The sequence below is a fragment of the Octopus bimaculoides genome, chromosome 4 (genome assembly GCF_046866305.1).
Source record: "Octopus bimaculoides isolate indiv1 chromosome 4, ASM4686630v1, whole genome shotgun sequence".
In the NCBI taxonomy this organism is placed as follows: domain Eukaryota; kingdom Metazoa; phylum Mollusca; class Cephalopoda; order Octopoda; family Octopodidae; genus Octopus; species Octopus bimaculoides.
Window position 1 is genome coordinate 57,940,549 of NC_142931.1, and position 15,957 is coordinate 57,956,505.

A 15,957-nucleotide genomic window follows, 5' to 3' on the forward strand; every position below is an offset into this window, starting at 1 on the left:
AACCTTGTGGGGTTAATAAATAAGTAATTATCATCATTATCATTTAACATCTACTTTCCAAACTGGCATGGTTGGACAGTTTGACTGAGGACTGGCAAACCAGAAGGCTGTACCAGGCTCCAATCTGATCTGACAAAGTTTTTACAGCTGGATGCCCTTCCTAATGCCAACCATTTTGAGAGTGTAGTGGGTGCTTTTCTGTGCCACCAGTATGAGGGCCAGACAGGCAGTACTGGCGTCAGCCACACTTAAATGGTGCATTTTACGTGCCGCTGGCACAGGACCAGTCAGGCGGCACTGGCATCGACCATGTTCAAATGGTGCTTTTTATGTGCCAGTCAGGCAGTAGGCAGTTTTGGCATCAGCCATGACAATGACTTCACTTGACTCAACAGGTCTTCACAAGCACAGCTTATTGCTCAATGATTGAAGGGTACTCTTAAATCGGCCAGTTATGCTGCACTGGCATAGGCCATGGTTAGTCTCACTTGGCTTCCCAGGTCTTCTCAAGCATAGCATATCTCCAAAGGTCTTGGTCACTTATCATCACCTCCGTGAGGCCCAACATTCAAAGGTCATGCTTCACCACTACATCCCAGGTCTTCCTGAGTCTACCTTTTCCACAAGTTCCCTCTTCTGTTAGGATGTGACACTTTTTCACACAGCTGTCCTCATCCATACATAACACATGACCATACCAGAAGCATCAGATGTGGTGTGCAGTCATCACACTTGCACACCACATCTGATGCTTCTTACGTCCAACTTTTCTCTCAGAGCACTTACAGTCTGTCATGTATGCACACTGGCATTATACATCCAGCAAAGCATACTAGCTTCATTTCTTGCAAGTTTATGCATGTCCTCAACAGTCATGGCCCATGTTTCACTGCCATGTAGCATGGCTGTTCGCACACATGCGTCATACAGTCTACCTGTTACTCTGAGTGAGAGGCCCTTTGTCACCAGCAGAGGTAGGAGCTCTCTGAAGTTTGCCCCGGCTATCCTTATTCTAGCAGCTACACTCTCAGAGCATCCATCCCTGCTACTGACTTAGTCACCTAGGTAATGGAAGCTATCAACTACTTCTAGTTTTCCCCCCTGACATGTGGCGGAATCTGTTTTCTGCACATTTTCAGTATTTATTGCCCCTGAGCATTTGCCACACAAAAAAAACTATCTTCCCAGTTTGCTTTCCTTTGATATTGCTGTACCTCTTTATGTGTCCATAGCTTACATTGGGTACATTTTATGGAGTTTCTAACTACACCTTTTCTACAGATCGAACAGGGCCATCTACCTGAAGGGGTTTGTGATTTGTCTGCCTTCCTACTTATTAAGACTTTGGTTTTTGCTAGATTAACTCTAAGGCCCTTTGATTCTAAACCGTGCTTCCATACCTGAAACTTCTCTTCTAGTTCTGATAGTAACTCAGCTATTAGAGCAAAGTCATCAGCATAGAGGAGCTCCCAGGGGCATCCTGTCTTGAATTCCTGTGTTATTGCCTGGAGGACTATGATGAATAAGAGGGGGCTGAGGTTTGATCCTTGGTGGACCCCTACTTGAAATTCTTCACTATACTCATTGCCAACCCTCACCTCACTGACAGCATCCCTGTACATGGTTTGTACAGCTCTCACTAACCACTCATCTATCCCTAGTTTCCACATTGATCACCAGATAAGGGATCAGGGGACCCTGTCAAAGGCTTTCTCCCTGTCAACGAAAGCCAGGTGCAGAGGCTCATCTTTGGCTAGGTATTTCTCCTGCAGCTGTCTTACCAGAAATATAGCATCAGTGGTGCTTTTCCCTGGCATGAACCCAAACTGCATTTTGTCTAAACTAACTCTCTCCCTAATTATTTGGACAATGACCCTCTCCATGACATTCATGACCTGATCCATCAACTTTGGTTTAATTCAATCAACCAACTTCCATACTAAAAAATAGATATTAAACTTTTACTTAAATAAAAGAAATCAATATTTATATATAAAAGTCACTAACTATAAGCTTTTAAATAGCAAAGACTCATAGAAGAAGATTCTAAGAGCAGCACAAGTTACATTGAATAATAATATTTAGATAGCATAATGAAGTGAAAACAAATCACTTGTTAGATATTATTAGGCAATTGAGAAGTCATCCGTTTGTCTTCTGTCAATGTCATAGTTCTGTGTCCATGACCAAAATGCTTAACAGTTAATGGCCCAATCCATTTAGTTATAAATATGTACTATTGACACTGCACTTTATTGGCTTGCAGTACTGATTTCAGCTTTTGTAGGTACAGCTTGGTCCTTTCAGTTTTAAGTGGAAATCAATAAGACTGCATTGTTGCAGTCTTATCAATAAGAAATGCATTGTTAGGTTTACCAGTCATGGAAAATCAAGAAACTGACTCATCAGATAGTAAGTAAATAGCGTGTCTCCTCACTTCTCTGAAAAAAATTGTGGGGCAGGCAAGCAGATAGGCTTGGGATAGTTTATTTTTCTCTATATATACAATTTCACTTTTCATTGTTCCTTTAGAATCAATAATCAGATATAAATTGGCATCAGTCCAGTTGACTATGCCTCTCCTAATATATTGAGTCCTTGTACCAATGTATCATCAATATTCATGATGATATTATATCATCACTGTGAAATATTTGTGCAATGCATGACTGTATTGAAGTTAGTCAGTATGATCCATTATCTCTGCCAGAAATTTAACATATGAACTAATGTCAATCAGAGCTTTGTCCTCAACCTTCTGCCTTTCTATTCTCTGTAGTAGTCATGTGGGAGGTCTAGTCCATACTAATGTGTAAAAATAATATTGATTCACAGAATGCTTTATAGCATTTACATTTGACCTTCTTACTATCACTTCTTACAAGACACACCTACTTGTGCAAATGATATCACTTTCCATTCCTTTTAAACTTTCCTCACCAAAGTAGCATACACACGTGAGTGAAACATCTCACTTCAGACCTTCAGTATTATCATCATTTAATATCCATGCTCCATACTGACATGGATTGGATACTGTTTTAATTAACAAACAGTTTTGAAATGGATATAGGATGACCTGGTCTCTTTCAATAGTGCCAAAATAATCACTGTAAATTTTAAGGAAGCATGGTTAACAAATGGTTAAAAACTTTTTATCACTCCAAATGTTAGGCATCATAATTTTTGATTTTTCATAGCTATCACGCACACACATGTCTATAATTTTATATTGACTATGTTTCAAAGACTAAGGCTTCTTCTTTACATTAAAAAAAACAAATCTGTTCTGTTCAAGATTGATCCACATTAGATTACTGCTCACATGTCTAAACCAGCTAGCTGCATACCATCTCTATCTACAGCCATCCAATGACCCACAAGATCCTTACTTATTATATTCCATCTCAGTCTCACTCCTCTAATCCCTTTCACCTGTGATTCTCAACCATTTTTCACCTACAGACCCTCTTAATTCATATTTTGCTCAGCTGGACACCCATAGGCATTCGATGTTTAAAAAAAATTTATTATATCCTTATAATTAAATATCAATAGAAATTCTATAAAAATTATTGAAATATTTTGTGTATTGTAGAAGTATAACCAATTTATTGTGCACAAAACTTAACAGCAAAATCTTATATGCACTCTTCCCTAAAAGCCATCTATATGTTGTGCAAGGGCAATTCTACTGTCTAGGTAAACAGATGATGTGCACTAAAGAGACACAATTATTTTTATATATGTATCTGTGTGTGTGTGTGTGTGTGTGTGTGTGTGTGTTACTCTTAAAGATCCATTAGCATGGAGTTTAATGATCTTTTAATTGAGTTCTTGATATGTTTTCTTGTTTATACACCAACTCTCTCTGTGGATGCAAACATACATAAATATGTACATATATACGTATGTTTGTATGCTTATGTATATACATGTATATGCTTATAAAATATATATATATATATATATATATATGTGTGCCATAAATATCGGCATCCGTTTAGAGAAAAATTTGTAGTTTAGAATCAGTAGTTCTTTGACTGCTATTTCTAAATTTTCAGTATGTTGGAGAAGCAACTCAATGCTAATCCCTGTATATTTATGATGATAAATGGTTTTACCGATAAAGGTTTTTTCATACTGAACTACTTGGCAAAAATTGTTAATTATTAATTCTATTATTAATTGACGATTCCCTGCCCTTATTCTTGTATATATATATATATATAAGTATATGTATGTGTGTGTATATATATATATATATATATATATATATACATGTATATATGTGTTGTATGTATGTATCTCTTTTGAGTATTATTTTACTTGGGTGGATTCTCATAGGCACTTAATGTTTAAAAAATCTTATTATATTTTCATAATTAGATATCATAAGGAACTCTATTAAAAAAATTTGTTAAAATATTTTATGTATTGTAGAAGTATAGCAAATTTATTGCATATAATTTTTAACAACAAAATCTTAAGGCACATAAAATACACCATTTTGAGCGTGGCTGTTGCCAGTACCGCCTGACTGGCCTTCGTAGGATTTTTGAGCGAGATCGTTGCCAGTGCCCCTGGACTGGCTCTTGTGCAGGTGGCACATAAAATACACCATTTTGAGCGTGGCCGTTGCCAGTACCGCCTGACTGGCCTTCGTAGGATTTTTGAGCGAGATCGTTGCCAGTGCCCCTGGACTGGCTCTTGTGCAGGTGGCACATAAAATACACCATTTTGAGCGTGGCCGTTGCCAGTACCGCCTGACTGGCCTTCATGCGGGTGACACGTAAAAGCACCCACTACACTCTCTGAATGGTTGGCGTTAGGAAGGGCATCCAGCTGTAGAAACTCTGCCAAATCAGATTGGAGGCTGGTGTTGCCATCCGGTTTCACCAGTCCTCAGTCAAATCGTCCAACCCATGCTAGCATGGAAAGCAGACGTTAAACGATGATGATGACTCTCAAGGGTCATATGGACCCTGCTTGAGCATTCTCAGTCATTTTGATCTAATACAGCACTCTGATAGAACCCTTGCCTCTCCAGACATCAATGTACTGAAGTTCAGATTCAATCTCAACCTCATTGGCCTCATCATTTTGAGAGAGTGTCAATCACATTGACTAATCAGTCTGAAAGAACCTGCAAAAGTGAAGGGTGCCACTTCACTTACTTAGCCATAGAGAAAACTACTAATCTTTGTTCCATGTATGTCATAATTCTTGTTGTTGTTATATACAGTAGCAATAAAAGTTATCGTTATTTGCAATGATATATTGTTTTTTATTATTTAATTTCTGGAAAATATTTAAATCATTAAAGGCTATATATTTTAAATGTTTTTGGAACACAAAAGTATAATATCACATGAGGAAAAGATGGACACAAAATAAAAATGCTTTTATCATTCATATTGTATTTTATGCCTACGTATGACTGTGTGGGTAAGAAGTTTGCTTCCTAACCACATGGTTCCAGTTCAGTCCCATTGCATGGCACCTTGGGCAAGTGTCATCTACTATATTCCCGGGTCAACTGAGACCTTGTGAATGGATTTGGTACAGAAACTGAAAGAAGCCCATCATATGTGTGTGTGTGTCCACCACTACTGTTTGACAGCAAAAGGCATCAATGGAAGGAGTGCCAGGCTTAAAAAAATGTACTGGGGTTGACTTGTTCGACTAAGACCCATCAAGGCAGTGCCCCAGCAAGTGAAAGATAAAAGAAGGTATTAGTTTTCCACCAGTTCTGATGATGAGTAATCAGTTGTTCAATCACCTAAACTATATACTCATTGAATTAGCAGTAAGTGGTTGAGTATTCCAAAGACTCATAGTTCATTAATGTAATTTCGAGCAGAATTTGTGTGCGACAATGCTGGACTTTTGAATTACCAGTACAATCCATATGAAGGGAATTTCTTTTTTATTTTTTGCTCAATCTCACTCACAAGGATTGGGCCAAATTGAGGCTATTAATAAAAGACTCCTACCCAAATACCATGCAGTGGGTTTGAACCTGAGATGTCATGATTAAGAAAACTTTGTAACCATTCAACAATAAGCTGATGCAGAATACACTGAAACTAACTCAAAAATTTTTGGGGCTTTATATATATATATATATATATATATATATATATATATATATATATATATATATATATATATATGTGTGTGTATGTGTGTGTGCGTGTGTGGACACATTGCATAGTAGCAATGGTATTAGGGCTCATCATCACTTGATCATGGATTCAATTCTTATACTGAGCAAGGTACTTTATTTCATGTTGCTTCAGTCTAGTCACCTGTAAATGAATATCAGCAAAACGTTAGGGGTCAGGAGTAACACTGCTACAAACTTGCATAAAGAAGTACATCTGGCCATAGAATGTTGTCTCCAAAAAATCTCATCCAACCCATTTCTATCATTGAGAAAATATGTAAAACAATGATGGGAGTGTGGGTCATAATGTAAGAGTTGTAAAGTATATTAAGATATATTTTACATAATGCAAACATCTGATATAGAACTTACTGTATTGAGTAAGGTGGATAGTTATATTTATTTTATCCACTGAATTTCTCCTTAGGCTGGGGTCTTTATAATTGTGGGGTGGATAAAGAAAAGGGTTTGCAGTTTTTATAAGGATCTTAAATGTGTTGGGTGTGGGTGTGGGTGTGTGCGAAGTGTCTTTAAATACTAATTAAAGATATAGATATTGTGTTAGAAAGTTATTAAGGTGTGTGTAAGTATGTACATGTGGCGGCATTCTTGCTTTCTTTTTTTCTAATGCTAGCACTACATATGTGTATGTATATATATATATATATATATATATATATATATATATATATATATATATTTTTATATATATATATATATATATATATATATATATATATATATATATATAATTTAATAAACATAGTATATGTCTTTATGTGTTACTATTAGTTTCATGTGATGAAAGCATCTCAGTATTTTTTAGCACATTTGGTGCATTATCGCAATCTTCAGGCAATGCCCACTGAGGCTATAGTAGAAGATACTTGCCCAAGGTGCCACACAGTGGCAGTGAACCTGGAACCATGTAGCTGGGAAGCAAGCTTCTTACCACACAGCCACACCTGTGCACATGTGTATTGTGTGTGTGTGAATCCTTCATTGCTAAAAGAAAAATGGTTTTATCTAATATGTGATGAGAGTGATGGTATATGTGTGGTAGTAAAATATAAGCAGAGAACCTAACCAACAACTGTTTGTTCTTTCCCATTTGTGAAAGATGGAATTAAACTTAGTGAGTCAATTGTTATGCAATAGTTACTAGTCTGGTTGGTTGATTCATTGCTGCTTTGTATTTTTCCCCAACAAAACTCATCTTTTGAATATATGCACCTGTACTACTACTATAAATAATAATGATAAGAAAAATAATAATGTGGATGATATTGTTACAACCACTGCTACCACTGTGATGCATTTGTTTGAAAACTAATCTAAAATCTACAATGATGTTGAGCTCTGGAGCTCTGGATAAATGGAAACATAATATTCACAGAAATATTTGTCATTCTCGCATCTCCCACTTTCAATTCTCTCTCTATTTCTCCTCCCTCTCTCACTCTTCTTTCTGTCTCATTTTCTCCTCCTCATCTCTCTTTTTTTCTCCTATCTAAGTCTAGTTGAATGAGAATAATTTTAGCATTTGACTGAATTATTCTTTTGTGAGGTTTTTGGTCGGGGAAGGGATTCTTGTTTTATCTTTTATCTTTTACTTGTTTCAGTCATTAGACTGTGGCCATGCTGAGGCACTGCCTTGAAGAATTTTAGTCAAATGAATCGACATTAGTAATTATTTTTTTAAGCCTGGTACTTTTTCTTTTGGTCTCTTCTGGTGAACTGCTGAGTTACAGGGACATAAACACACCAACATCAGTTGCCAAGCAGTGGGTGTGGGGACAAACACAGACACAAAGACACACATACACACATATATACATGATGGTCTTCTTACTCATCATCATCATCCTTTAATGTTTGTTTTCCATGCTAGGATGGTTGGGGTTTCTTTCAGTTTCTGTCTACCAAATCCACTCACAAAGCTTTGGTCAGCCTATGGCTGTCATAGAAGACACTTGCCCAATGTGCCACACAGTGGGACTGAACCTGGAACCATGTGGTTGGGAAGCAAACTTCTTACCACATAGCCATGACTATGCCTATGAAATTTTTTCTATAAAAATTTCCAGCTGCTTGAAATAAATTGCTTTATTGGTCTATTTCTATGCTTGTGATTATGTAATAACTTGAACTGGAAGAACAATTAAATAAATAACTGACACTTATCATCTCTACACCTTTCAGTATTCCTAACAAAAAGATAAACTAAAAAAAAAATTAAATTGCAAAAGAGTAACAAACTATTTGTCACAATCCGTTGAATGTAAATAATGTAAATAATGCACATAATTCCTCATCTCTTAAATATAGAACTGTATTCAAGCTATTTCTCTTTATATTTTTCTGAAAGTTATTAGCAACTTATCTAAAGAAGGGGAAATAAATTTACTTGAGAATCAAAAGTAGCTAATGAACTTATTCACCACTCAGGGCTTACATTTATTCAAAAATGCTTGCATCTGTACTCAGTGCAACATTAAAGACCTAAAAGAAAATAACCAAGTACTAAATCAGCTAAAGAAGAATTGATTCATGGATCAGACTGACTGAACTACACCCAGAATAATCACTAAAAAAAATTACCCAAGACCATGTCATTTTATTCAGGCAATAATGTGAATTTCAGCTGCCATTTCTTGCAGGTTGAGTGACTGCATAGTAGATTCCTCACTAGTTCAGCAGTTCAGGTAGCTGATGCATAAAGAGTGACTAATTAGTTCATGCTGGTATACTTTTAGACATGTAGAGAAATACCAACCAATGTCTCTCTATTAGAACAGTATGAAGTGTTGTCTTCATAATGTATTTTGTAACTTTTTATGTAATACTGTGTCCATTCATGTATTATAATCATGTAAGGAGTGATTTATCAATGTCTGCATCCTGACACTATGAAAAGTGACCAGTCAAAACTTAAGTTTACTTTCAGAGTTCTTCCTCTTCTTTATATTCCTGCTTAACCAATAATTATGTGTGACAGACATAGCCTCTACCATCAATTATCAAAACTTCTGTTATTGTAACAAATAGTATCATTCAATTTGCTTTTATATATATTTTTTTAATTAAATTCCAGTTAATAATAATAAAATTAGTTTCAGTTTTTTGCATAAGGCCAACAAATTTGGGGGTGGGGATTTAGTCAATTACATTGTCCCAGTGTATAACTGGTACTTATTTTTTTTTACCCCAGAAGGATGAAAGACAAAGTTCAAATTGGTGGAATTTGAACTCAGAACACAAAAAGGACGAAATGCTGTTAAGCATTTTGCCCAGCATGCTAATGATTCTGTCAGCTCACCACCTTATTAATAATAATAATATTGGCTTCAGATTTTGGCATAAGGCCGGAAATTATGTGGGAGGAACTAGGTGAATTACATTGATCCCAGTCATTTTATTGACCCCAAAAGAATGAAAGGAAAAAATCTACCACAGTGAAATTTGAACTCAGAATGCAAAGACAGACAAAATGCTGCTCAGCATTTTGCCTGGCATGCTAACAATTCTGCCTTTTTGTCACCTTATTAATAATAATAATATTAGCAGTGGATTTGTTTAGATTTGTTTAGTTATTGGTAAGGTCATTGAAAAAATTGTTACATATAATAATTTCATTATATTATAATTACCAGCTAGTTCCAGTGAGTGTATCTAAATTTTATCCAATAAATTATCTTATTCAAACACTCATGAGAATTACTATAAAACATTATTTTTTAAAAGATAATGTTAAGGCATATTTATTAATGTAGCTTTAGTCTCATCCCTTCAATATATATATGACTCTAAAACAAAAGATGGAGGACAATTTTGACAGGATACATAAAGCTTAAGTATAACACTATTGCAAACTACTTTTAAGTTTTCATGCAATGAGTATCCCACTGAAGTTTTCCAACCCTGCTTTTTTTAAAGTTGCTTTACCACACAGTGTTTGTTTAAAATAGAAAAAAGAGTTTTAAAGCTCTCTAGTTAACATCTATCAGTCACAATTAAATTAAATGATGTTGATGAGGTCTAATAAGACTAAAACATATCTGGAGTTGTTACCATACTGCTAAAGATGAGATAAATTAAACTTTGGTGTTGTCCACCCACCCCCATCCTATCTACTCCCACCCCACGTTTTTTTTTTTACTAGAATTAGTCATTTAAATATTGAATGCTCACATCACTAAGGTTGTAATATTGGTTTCATATTTTGGCACAAGGCCAGCAACTTTGGGGAGTGGGTAAGTCGATTACATTGATCCCTGTGTTCAACAAGTACTTATTTTATTGACCTAAGAAATATGAAAGGCAAAGTCAGCCCTGGTGGAATTTGATCTCAGAACATAAAGATGGACTCAATGTCACTAAACCTTTTGCCTGGCATGTAAATATTTCTGCTATTTTGCCACCTTCTAAGGTTGTAATATTAAAGAATTAAAATTTCTTTGCATACTCCATCCAGTGTGCTAGCATTCACTTTACTATTAAATTTTCATACAACACATGGTCCTGGGTAATTCTTTTAGTGACTCTTCTGGATATAGTTCAGTCAGTTTGATCCAAGAATCAATTCTTCTTTAACTGATGTAGTACTTGATGCTACACTGGGTATAGGTGCAAGCATTTTTAAATAAATGAGTGGTGAGTAAGTTCATTAGCTGCTTTTGACTCTTGCATAAACTTATTTCCCCTTCTTTAGATAAGTTGCTAATAACTTTCAGAAAAAACATGAATGTTGAAATTTCTCATTAGTTCCAACATCCAAAAACTTTGGTGCTTATGCACTGAGCAATAATTTTTATTTATTTATTCATGACAGGTTTCTTTTTTTGTGTGTTGCTATATATTTTATTATTAAATTCTATTCTTGGTACAAGAAATTTAAGATAAACTGTTAAACCATTGCATGCATCAGTATTAGCAGTTTATTCTTTAAAATAATTTTTAACAGGCACAAGGCCAGTATTCTAGTCTGATGGGAACAGGTGGTTATATTATATACACCCCAGCACCTAATTTATACTTAATTGACCTTGGAAGGATAACTGTCAAGGTTGACTTATGTGGGATTTGAACTCAAAAACTAAAAAGAGTCATAACCAAATACCATAAAACCACTGTCTTAAAGTTTTCTTAATAATAATAATAATAATAATAATCTTTTCTACAATAGGCACAAGGCCTGAGATTTGGGGGAAGGGACTAGTCGATAACCTCAACCCCAGTGTTTCACTGGTACTTATTTAACTGATCCTGAAAGGATAAAAGGCAAAGTCAACACCGGCGGGATTTGAACTCAGAACATAACAATGAGCGAAATACCGCTAAGCATTTCATCCAGTGTGTTAACGATTCTGCAAGCTCACTACCTTCGTAATGATAATAATAATAACAATAATAAACCTTTTTACTTACTTCATTGACTCCAAAAGGATGAAATGCAGAATTTGAACACAGAACATAAATGTGAAAGAAATGCCACTAACCATTTTTTTCTAGTGTGCTGTTGATTTTGCCAGCTCACTACCATGCTAACTCTTTCTATTATGGGAACAAGGCCTGAAACTTTGGAGGAGGTGGTTAGTTGATTACATCAACCCCAGTGCTCAACTGGTACTTATTTCATCGACCCCAAAAGCATGAAAGATAAAGTTGAGCTCGCCAAATGCTGCTAAGCATTTTGCCTTGTGTGCTAACGAGCACACCAAATAATAATAGTTGTTTTATTCAATTTTTTATTTCTTTTTTAGTGGTTTCAGTCACTGAAAAGCGATCATACTGGGGCATTTCTTATTTCAGTTTGGTACATATTTTATCAAAACCAGTTTCTCAGATGACTAAGTTACAAGCTACGAAAAGACACAAATATAAATAACACTTGTGTTTAAGACTCATGTAAGCATAATCACAAACATACAACTGTATACACACACACACACACAAACTGTGCAAAAGTTTGTTGGTGTGTATGTATATACACACTAGCATCATCAAACTTTTGTGTAGTTTTCATTGATAAAATTTAACCCACAAGATATTGGTTGACTTACAGCTATAATAGAAGACAATTGTAAAAAAGATGTTAGAGAATGGAATCAAACCTGGAACCATGTGATTGTGAAGTGAACTTCATCATCACTCAGCCATGCTTGCAACCATGCCAAAATCTTTTACATAAAAGCTTTCAGAGAATTTGTTTCAATTGTATTTTGAGTATCTAGCTGAACGTACACATATGTGCCTCCCCATACACGCTAAATACAAATGCTCATATATAATGTGTATATAAACATTTGAAATTAAAATTTTACATATCTAAATATTTCTATTGTCTAAAATAGAACAATCATAAATATATATTAATAAAAAAATATTTGGTTGAATCATTTATTTCTCCAAATCATATTTTTATTATTGATTCTACTTTTAAAGCATAAAAAAAATACTTCCCTGAGATATAATCTCTGAACTATATCTGCTTCAGTTTTTTCCCCTTACATATTGCATAAACACACACAAACACAACTTAGGGGTACAGTAAAACCTACTTTGCATTTAAAAAAGTGCTGGATCATTATACTTAATTTATGTTATATACCATTTTTTTTATGGCATGAGAAATCCTTATTTGCATTATTCTCTCAGTTTTTTGACTATCTGTGTTTTGTGTTCTCTTCTTCTTTAGGTATATCAATGGAAAATAGGAAAGGAAAAAGAAAGGAGAGATGGATATGATTTTAAAGTTGTTGATGTCACTTTGGGAAATGAGCAAGTAAATATGCAATCTACTTTTTTTTTTCATTTTTTGGAATACCTTTTTTTAGCGGGATTGGGTGCATGAAGGAGGAGGAGGGGGTAAGTCAATAAATATTACTAGGGCCATTGTATTGTTCATTTCCAATCTGCTTCTCACTATATTTTGTGCTAAAGTTAGAAACCCTTATTATTTTGTAATAAAAATGCAATAAAATTAGTTTGAATTATGTTAATGAAAATATTGATAGTTTTCTTTATATATATATATATATATATATATATATATATATATATATATATATATATATATATATATGGTAGAGAAATTTCTTTGGTGAATGATCATGACCAATATTTTCAAAAATATTTTGCATCCATATAGTCTTGGGTTCAGTCCCAAAGCTTGGTACCTTGGGCTGAACAATGCCCTATGAGCAAAACTGATAATCAGAAACTGCGAGGAAGTCCATCATATACATACATATATGTGTACATGTCTGTTTTGAAAAAACAGTGTTTAAGTTTATATTCTGTTCTTTAGCTGTGCTACAAATGAAGATCATTGAAATAAGTACCAAAGTTAAAAAGTACTGGGGTTGGTATTGATTGACTTAACCCCTTCAAGGTTATAGGCCAGCCTTGCTGCAATTTACTCACTGAAACAAATAGAAGAGTCAGCTGGTTTAACAGTTGCCTATGTACCTGATTTAGAAACAATTATTAAGAGTGGTGAATTGGCAAATGTGTTGCAGTATTTATCCTGACAGTTTACATTCTGAGTTCAGATCTCACTGAGATCAACTTTGTCTTTCATCCCTCTGGGGTCAATGGTATTGACTAATCAGCTACCAACATTTCAGGCCTTATATCTGTATCAGAAAATACCATTATTGTTGTTGTCAATGAATTTGTAGAATTATTAGAGTTTGTTTCCAGCTGTTTATGATTTTGAATTTCATTCCTAATGAGATTGATAAAATAAAGCACAGTCAAGTACTTAGGTTGATTTAACTAACTTCCTTTTCCCAATTTCTGACCTTATGCTTATATCAGAAACAATCTTCTTATTATTTGTTTACTATTTACTTCAAAACTGTACTGAATTTCACCAGATTTTTAACATAGATATTGATTACAATTTTCATGTTTTTCTCTAGATGATTTCTGAAAATTCTCATGAAGTTATTCATCGAAAGCATTCTGTATCAAGTCGTGAACGACCGAAATCAGATATTAATGTCCATTGGCCTCAACATGTCAAACAGGTTGCAAGCTATTTTGATCCCAGACATTTGCGAGAACATCGTGAGTCTACAATCTCAAGACCAAGACCAAAATCTGATTTGGGTAATCAATCAATATTTCTTTTATATTTTTTGGAAATAATTTTGTTGTTAGGGTGGGGAAAAGGGTATTTTTATTGTTTACAGCTCAAAATTGTAGTTCTTAGTTTCATCTGATTCTAATATCTGTTTTAATGAAAGAACCTAAACTGTCCTTATGTATATTCAAGATATCCAACCTAGTGAGAAATAAGTGTTTAGTTTGTATTTTGATCGCCAAAGATGCAAAGATATTCCTGAATCACTCAGTTTCCTAGTTGAAAATAAATACTTTGGAGAGATACATATGTATAACTAATTGACAAATATTTCATTAGCAGGTAGAAGAAATAAACTGTTAGGATAGTTTTCAGTACATTTTAACTCCTCTCTCTCTCTCAATTTCATATTCTAGAATTCTTGGTGATAGACTCTGTTTATGTAACAATTCAATCAATGGTTCTTCTCCATTTCCAGACACATGTCTCCACACCTGGCATTTCATAACTTAGTTACTTGTTGATAGATTCACAAGTTATAAGATAGTTGCTGTTTAGTAATAACAATGCTAATGCTTCAAATTCTGTTTTTATCTTTAAATAAATGTATCAGGCCATGGTCAGTAAATGAGACTGATGCAATATACAGGGTGGAAGAGAAATGAATTCTTCAATACTATTCTTTCCATTTGTATCACTTTCTAAATATTCTATGAAAAATATGAAAAAATATGAAAAATAAACTAACCCTATATTACATGGGAAAATGTGAGCAAGAGAAATAATATTCTTAAGATTATAAACCTGGAAAATTACAGGACAAATTATTACACTTGGAAAAGTTCAGGACAACTTATTACATCTGGTGAAGTACAGAACAAGAAAAAATTACTTAAAATATTAAAATATTACAGCTAAGGATAAAATCTGAATATTAAAAATTACTTGATTTTAATTTACAAAGTAACATTACAATTAAAAAAGGTACCATCAAATATCGACACGCTAGAATACTTTAAAAATTAGTGCCAGAAGTACCAATATAGCTAAAGTTTAGTGCAAAGTATAATTATATAAAAAAAAAGAATAGGCATTGGGTCAAGACTAAAAATGTGAAGACTTGGCCAATAACTTAGACAATAACTCAAGCAAATTTTACTATGAATTTGTTGTTATAAGTAGATTTTACTTTAATATGTAACTAATTTTTGTATTATTTTATTTATTGTACTAATTATCTACTACTATTATTTTTTATAACCTATTTTCAAATTTATAATTATTAATCAATAATTAAAAAAATGAATTTTATTAACATGTAAAAAATATTTTAATTGAGTTATTTTTTATCTTTAATAGAAGCAACAAGTCATAACAAATAGAAGTTATAACTTGTAATAAAATGTTTAGGTTTAATAAAAGCTAATATTTTCTAAATCTAAATACTTTATTTGAAATTTTATCCTTAGCTGCAATATCTTAAGTAAAAATTTTCTTGTTCTGTACTTTACCAGATGTAATAAGTTGTCCTGAACTTTTCCAAGTGTAATAACTTGTCCTGTAATTTTCCAGGTTTATAATCTTAAGAACATTATTTCTCTTGCTCGCATTTTTCCATGTAATATAGGGTTAGTTTATTTTTCATATTAGAATATTTATTTTCTTTGTGCTCTAGTTTGTGTTTAGACTATTCTGTTTG

At 33.8% G+C, this 15,957-nt stretch overlaps 1 protein-coding gene across 10 annotated transcripts in view; it reads left to right on the top strand.

Moving 5' to 3' along the window:
* LOC106874706 (uncharacterized) overlaps positions 1-15,957 on the top strand; it is a 777,908-nt gene that overhangs the window by 599,601 nt on the left and 162,350 nt on the right. For all 10 annotated transcript variants that reach the window (XR_016241517.1, XR_016241515.1, XR_016241516.1 and 7 more), the window contains 2 exons: positions 12,867-12,953; positions 14,095-14,284. Coding sequence is in view for 7 of the 10 variants with exons in the window: in XM_089350800.1 (XP_089206926.1) it covers positions 12,867-12,953; positions 14,095-14,284 (277 nt within the window). In the remaining 3 variants the exon portion in view is untranslated. The remainder of the gene's footprint in view (positions 1-12,866; positions 12,954-14,094; positions 14,285-15,957) is intronic.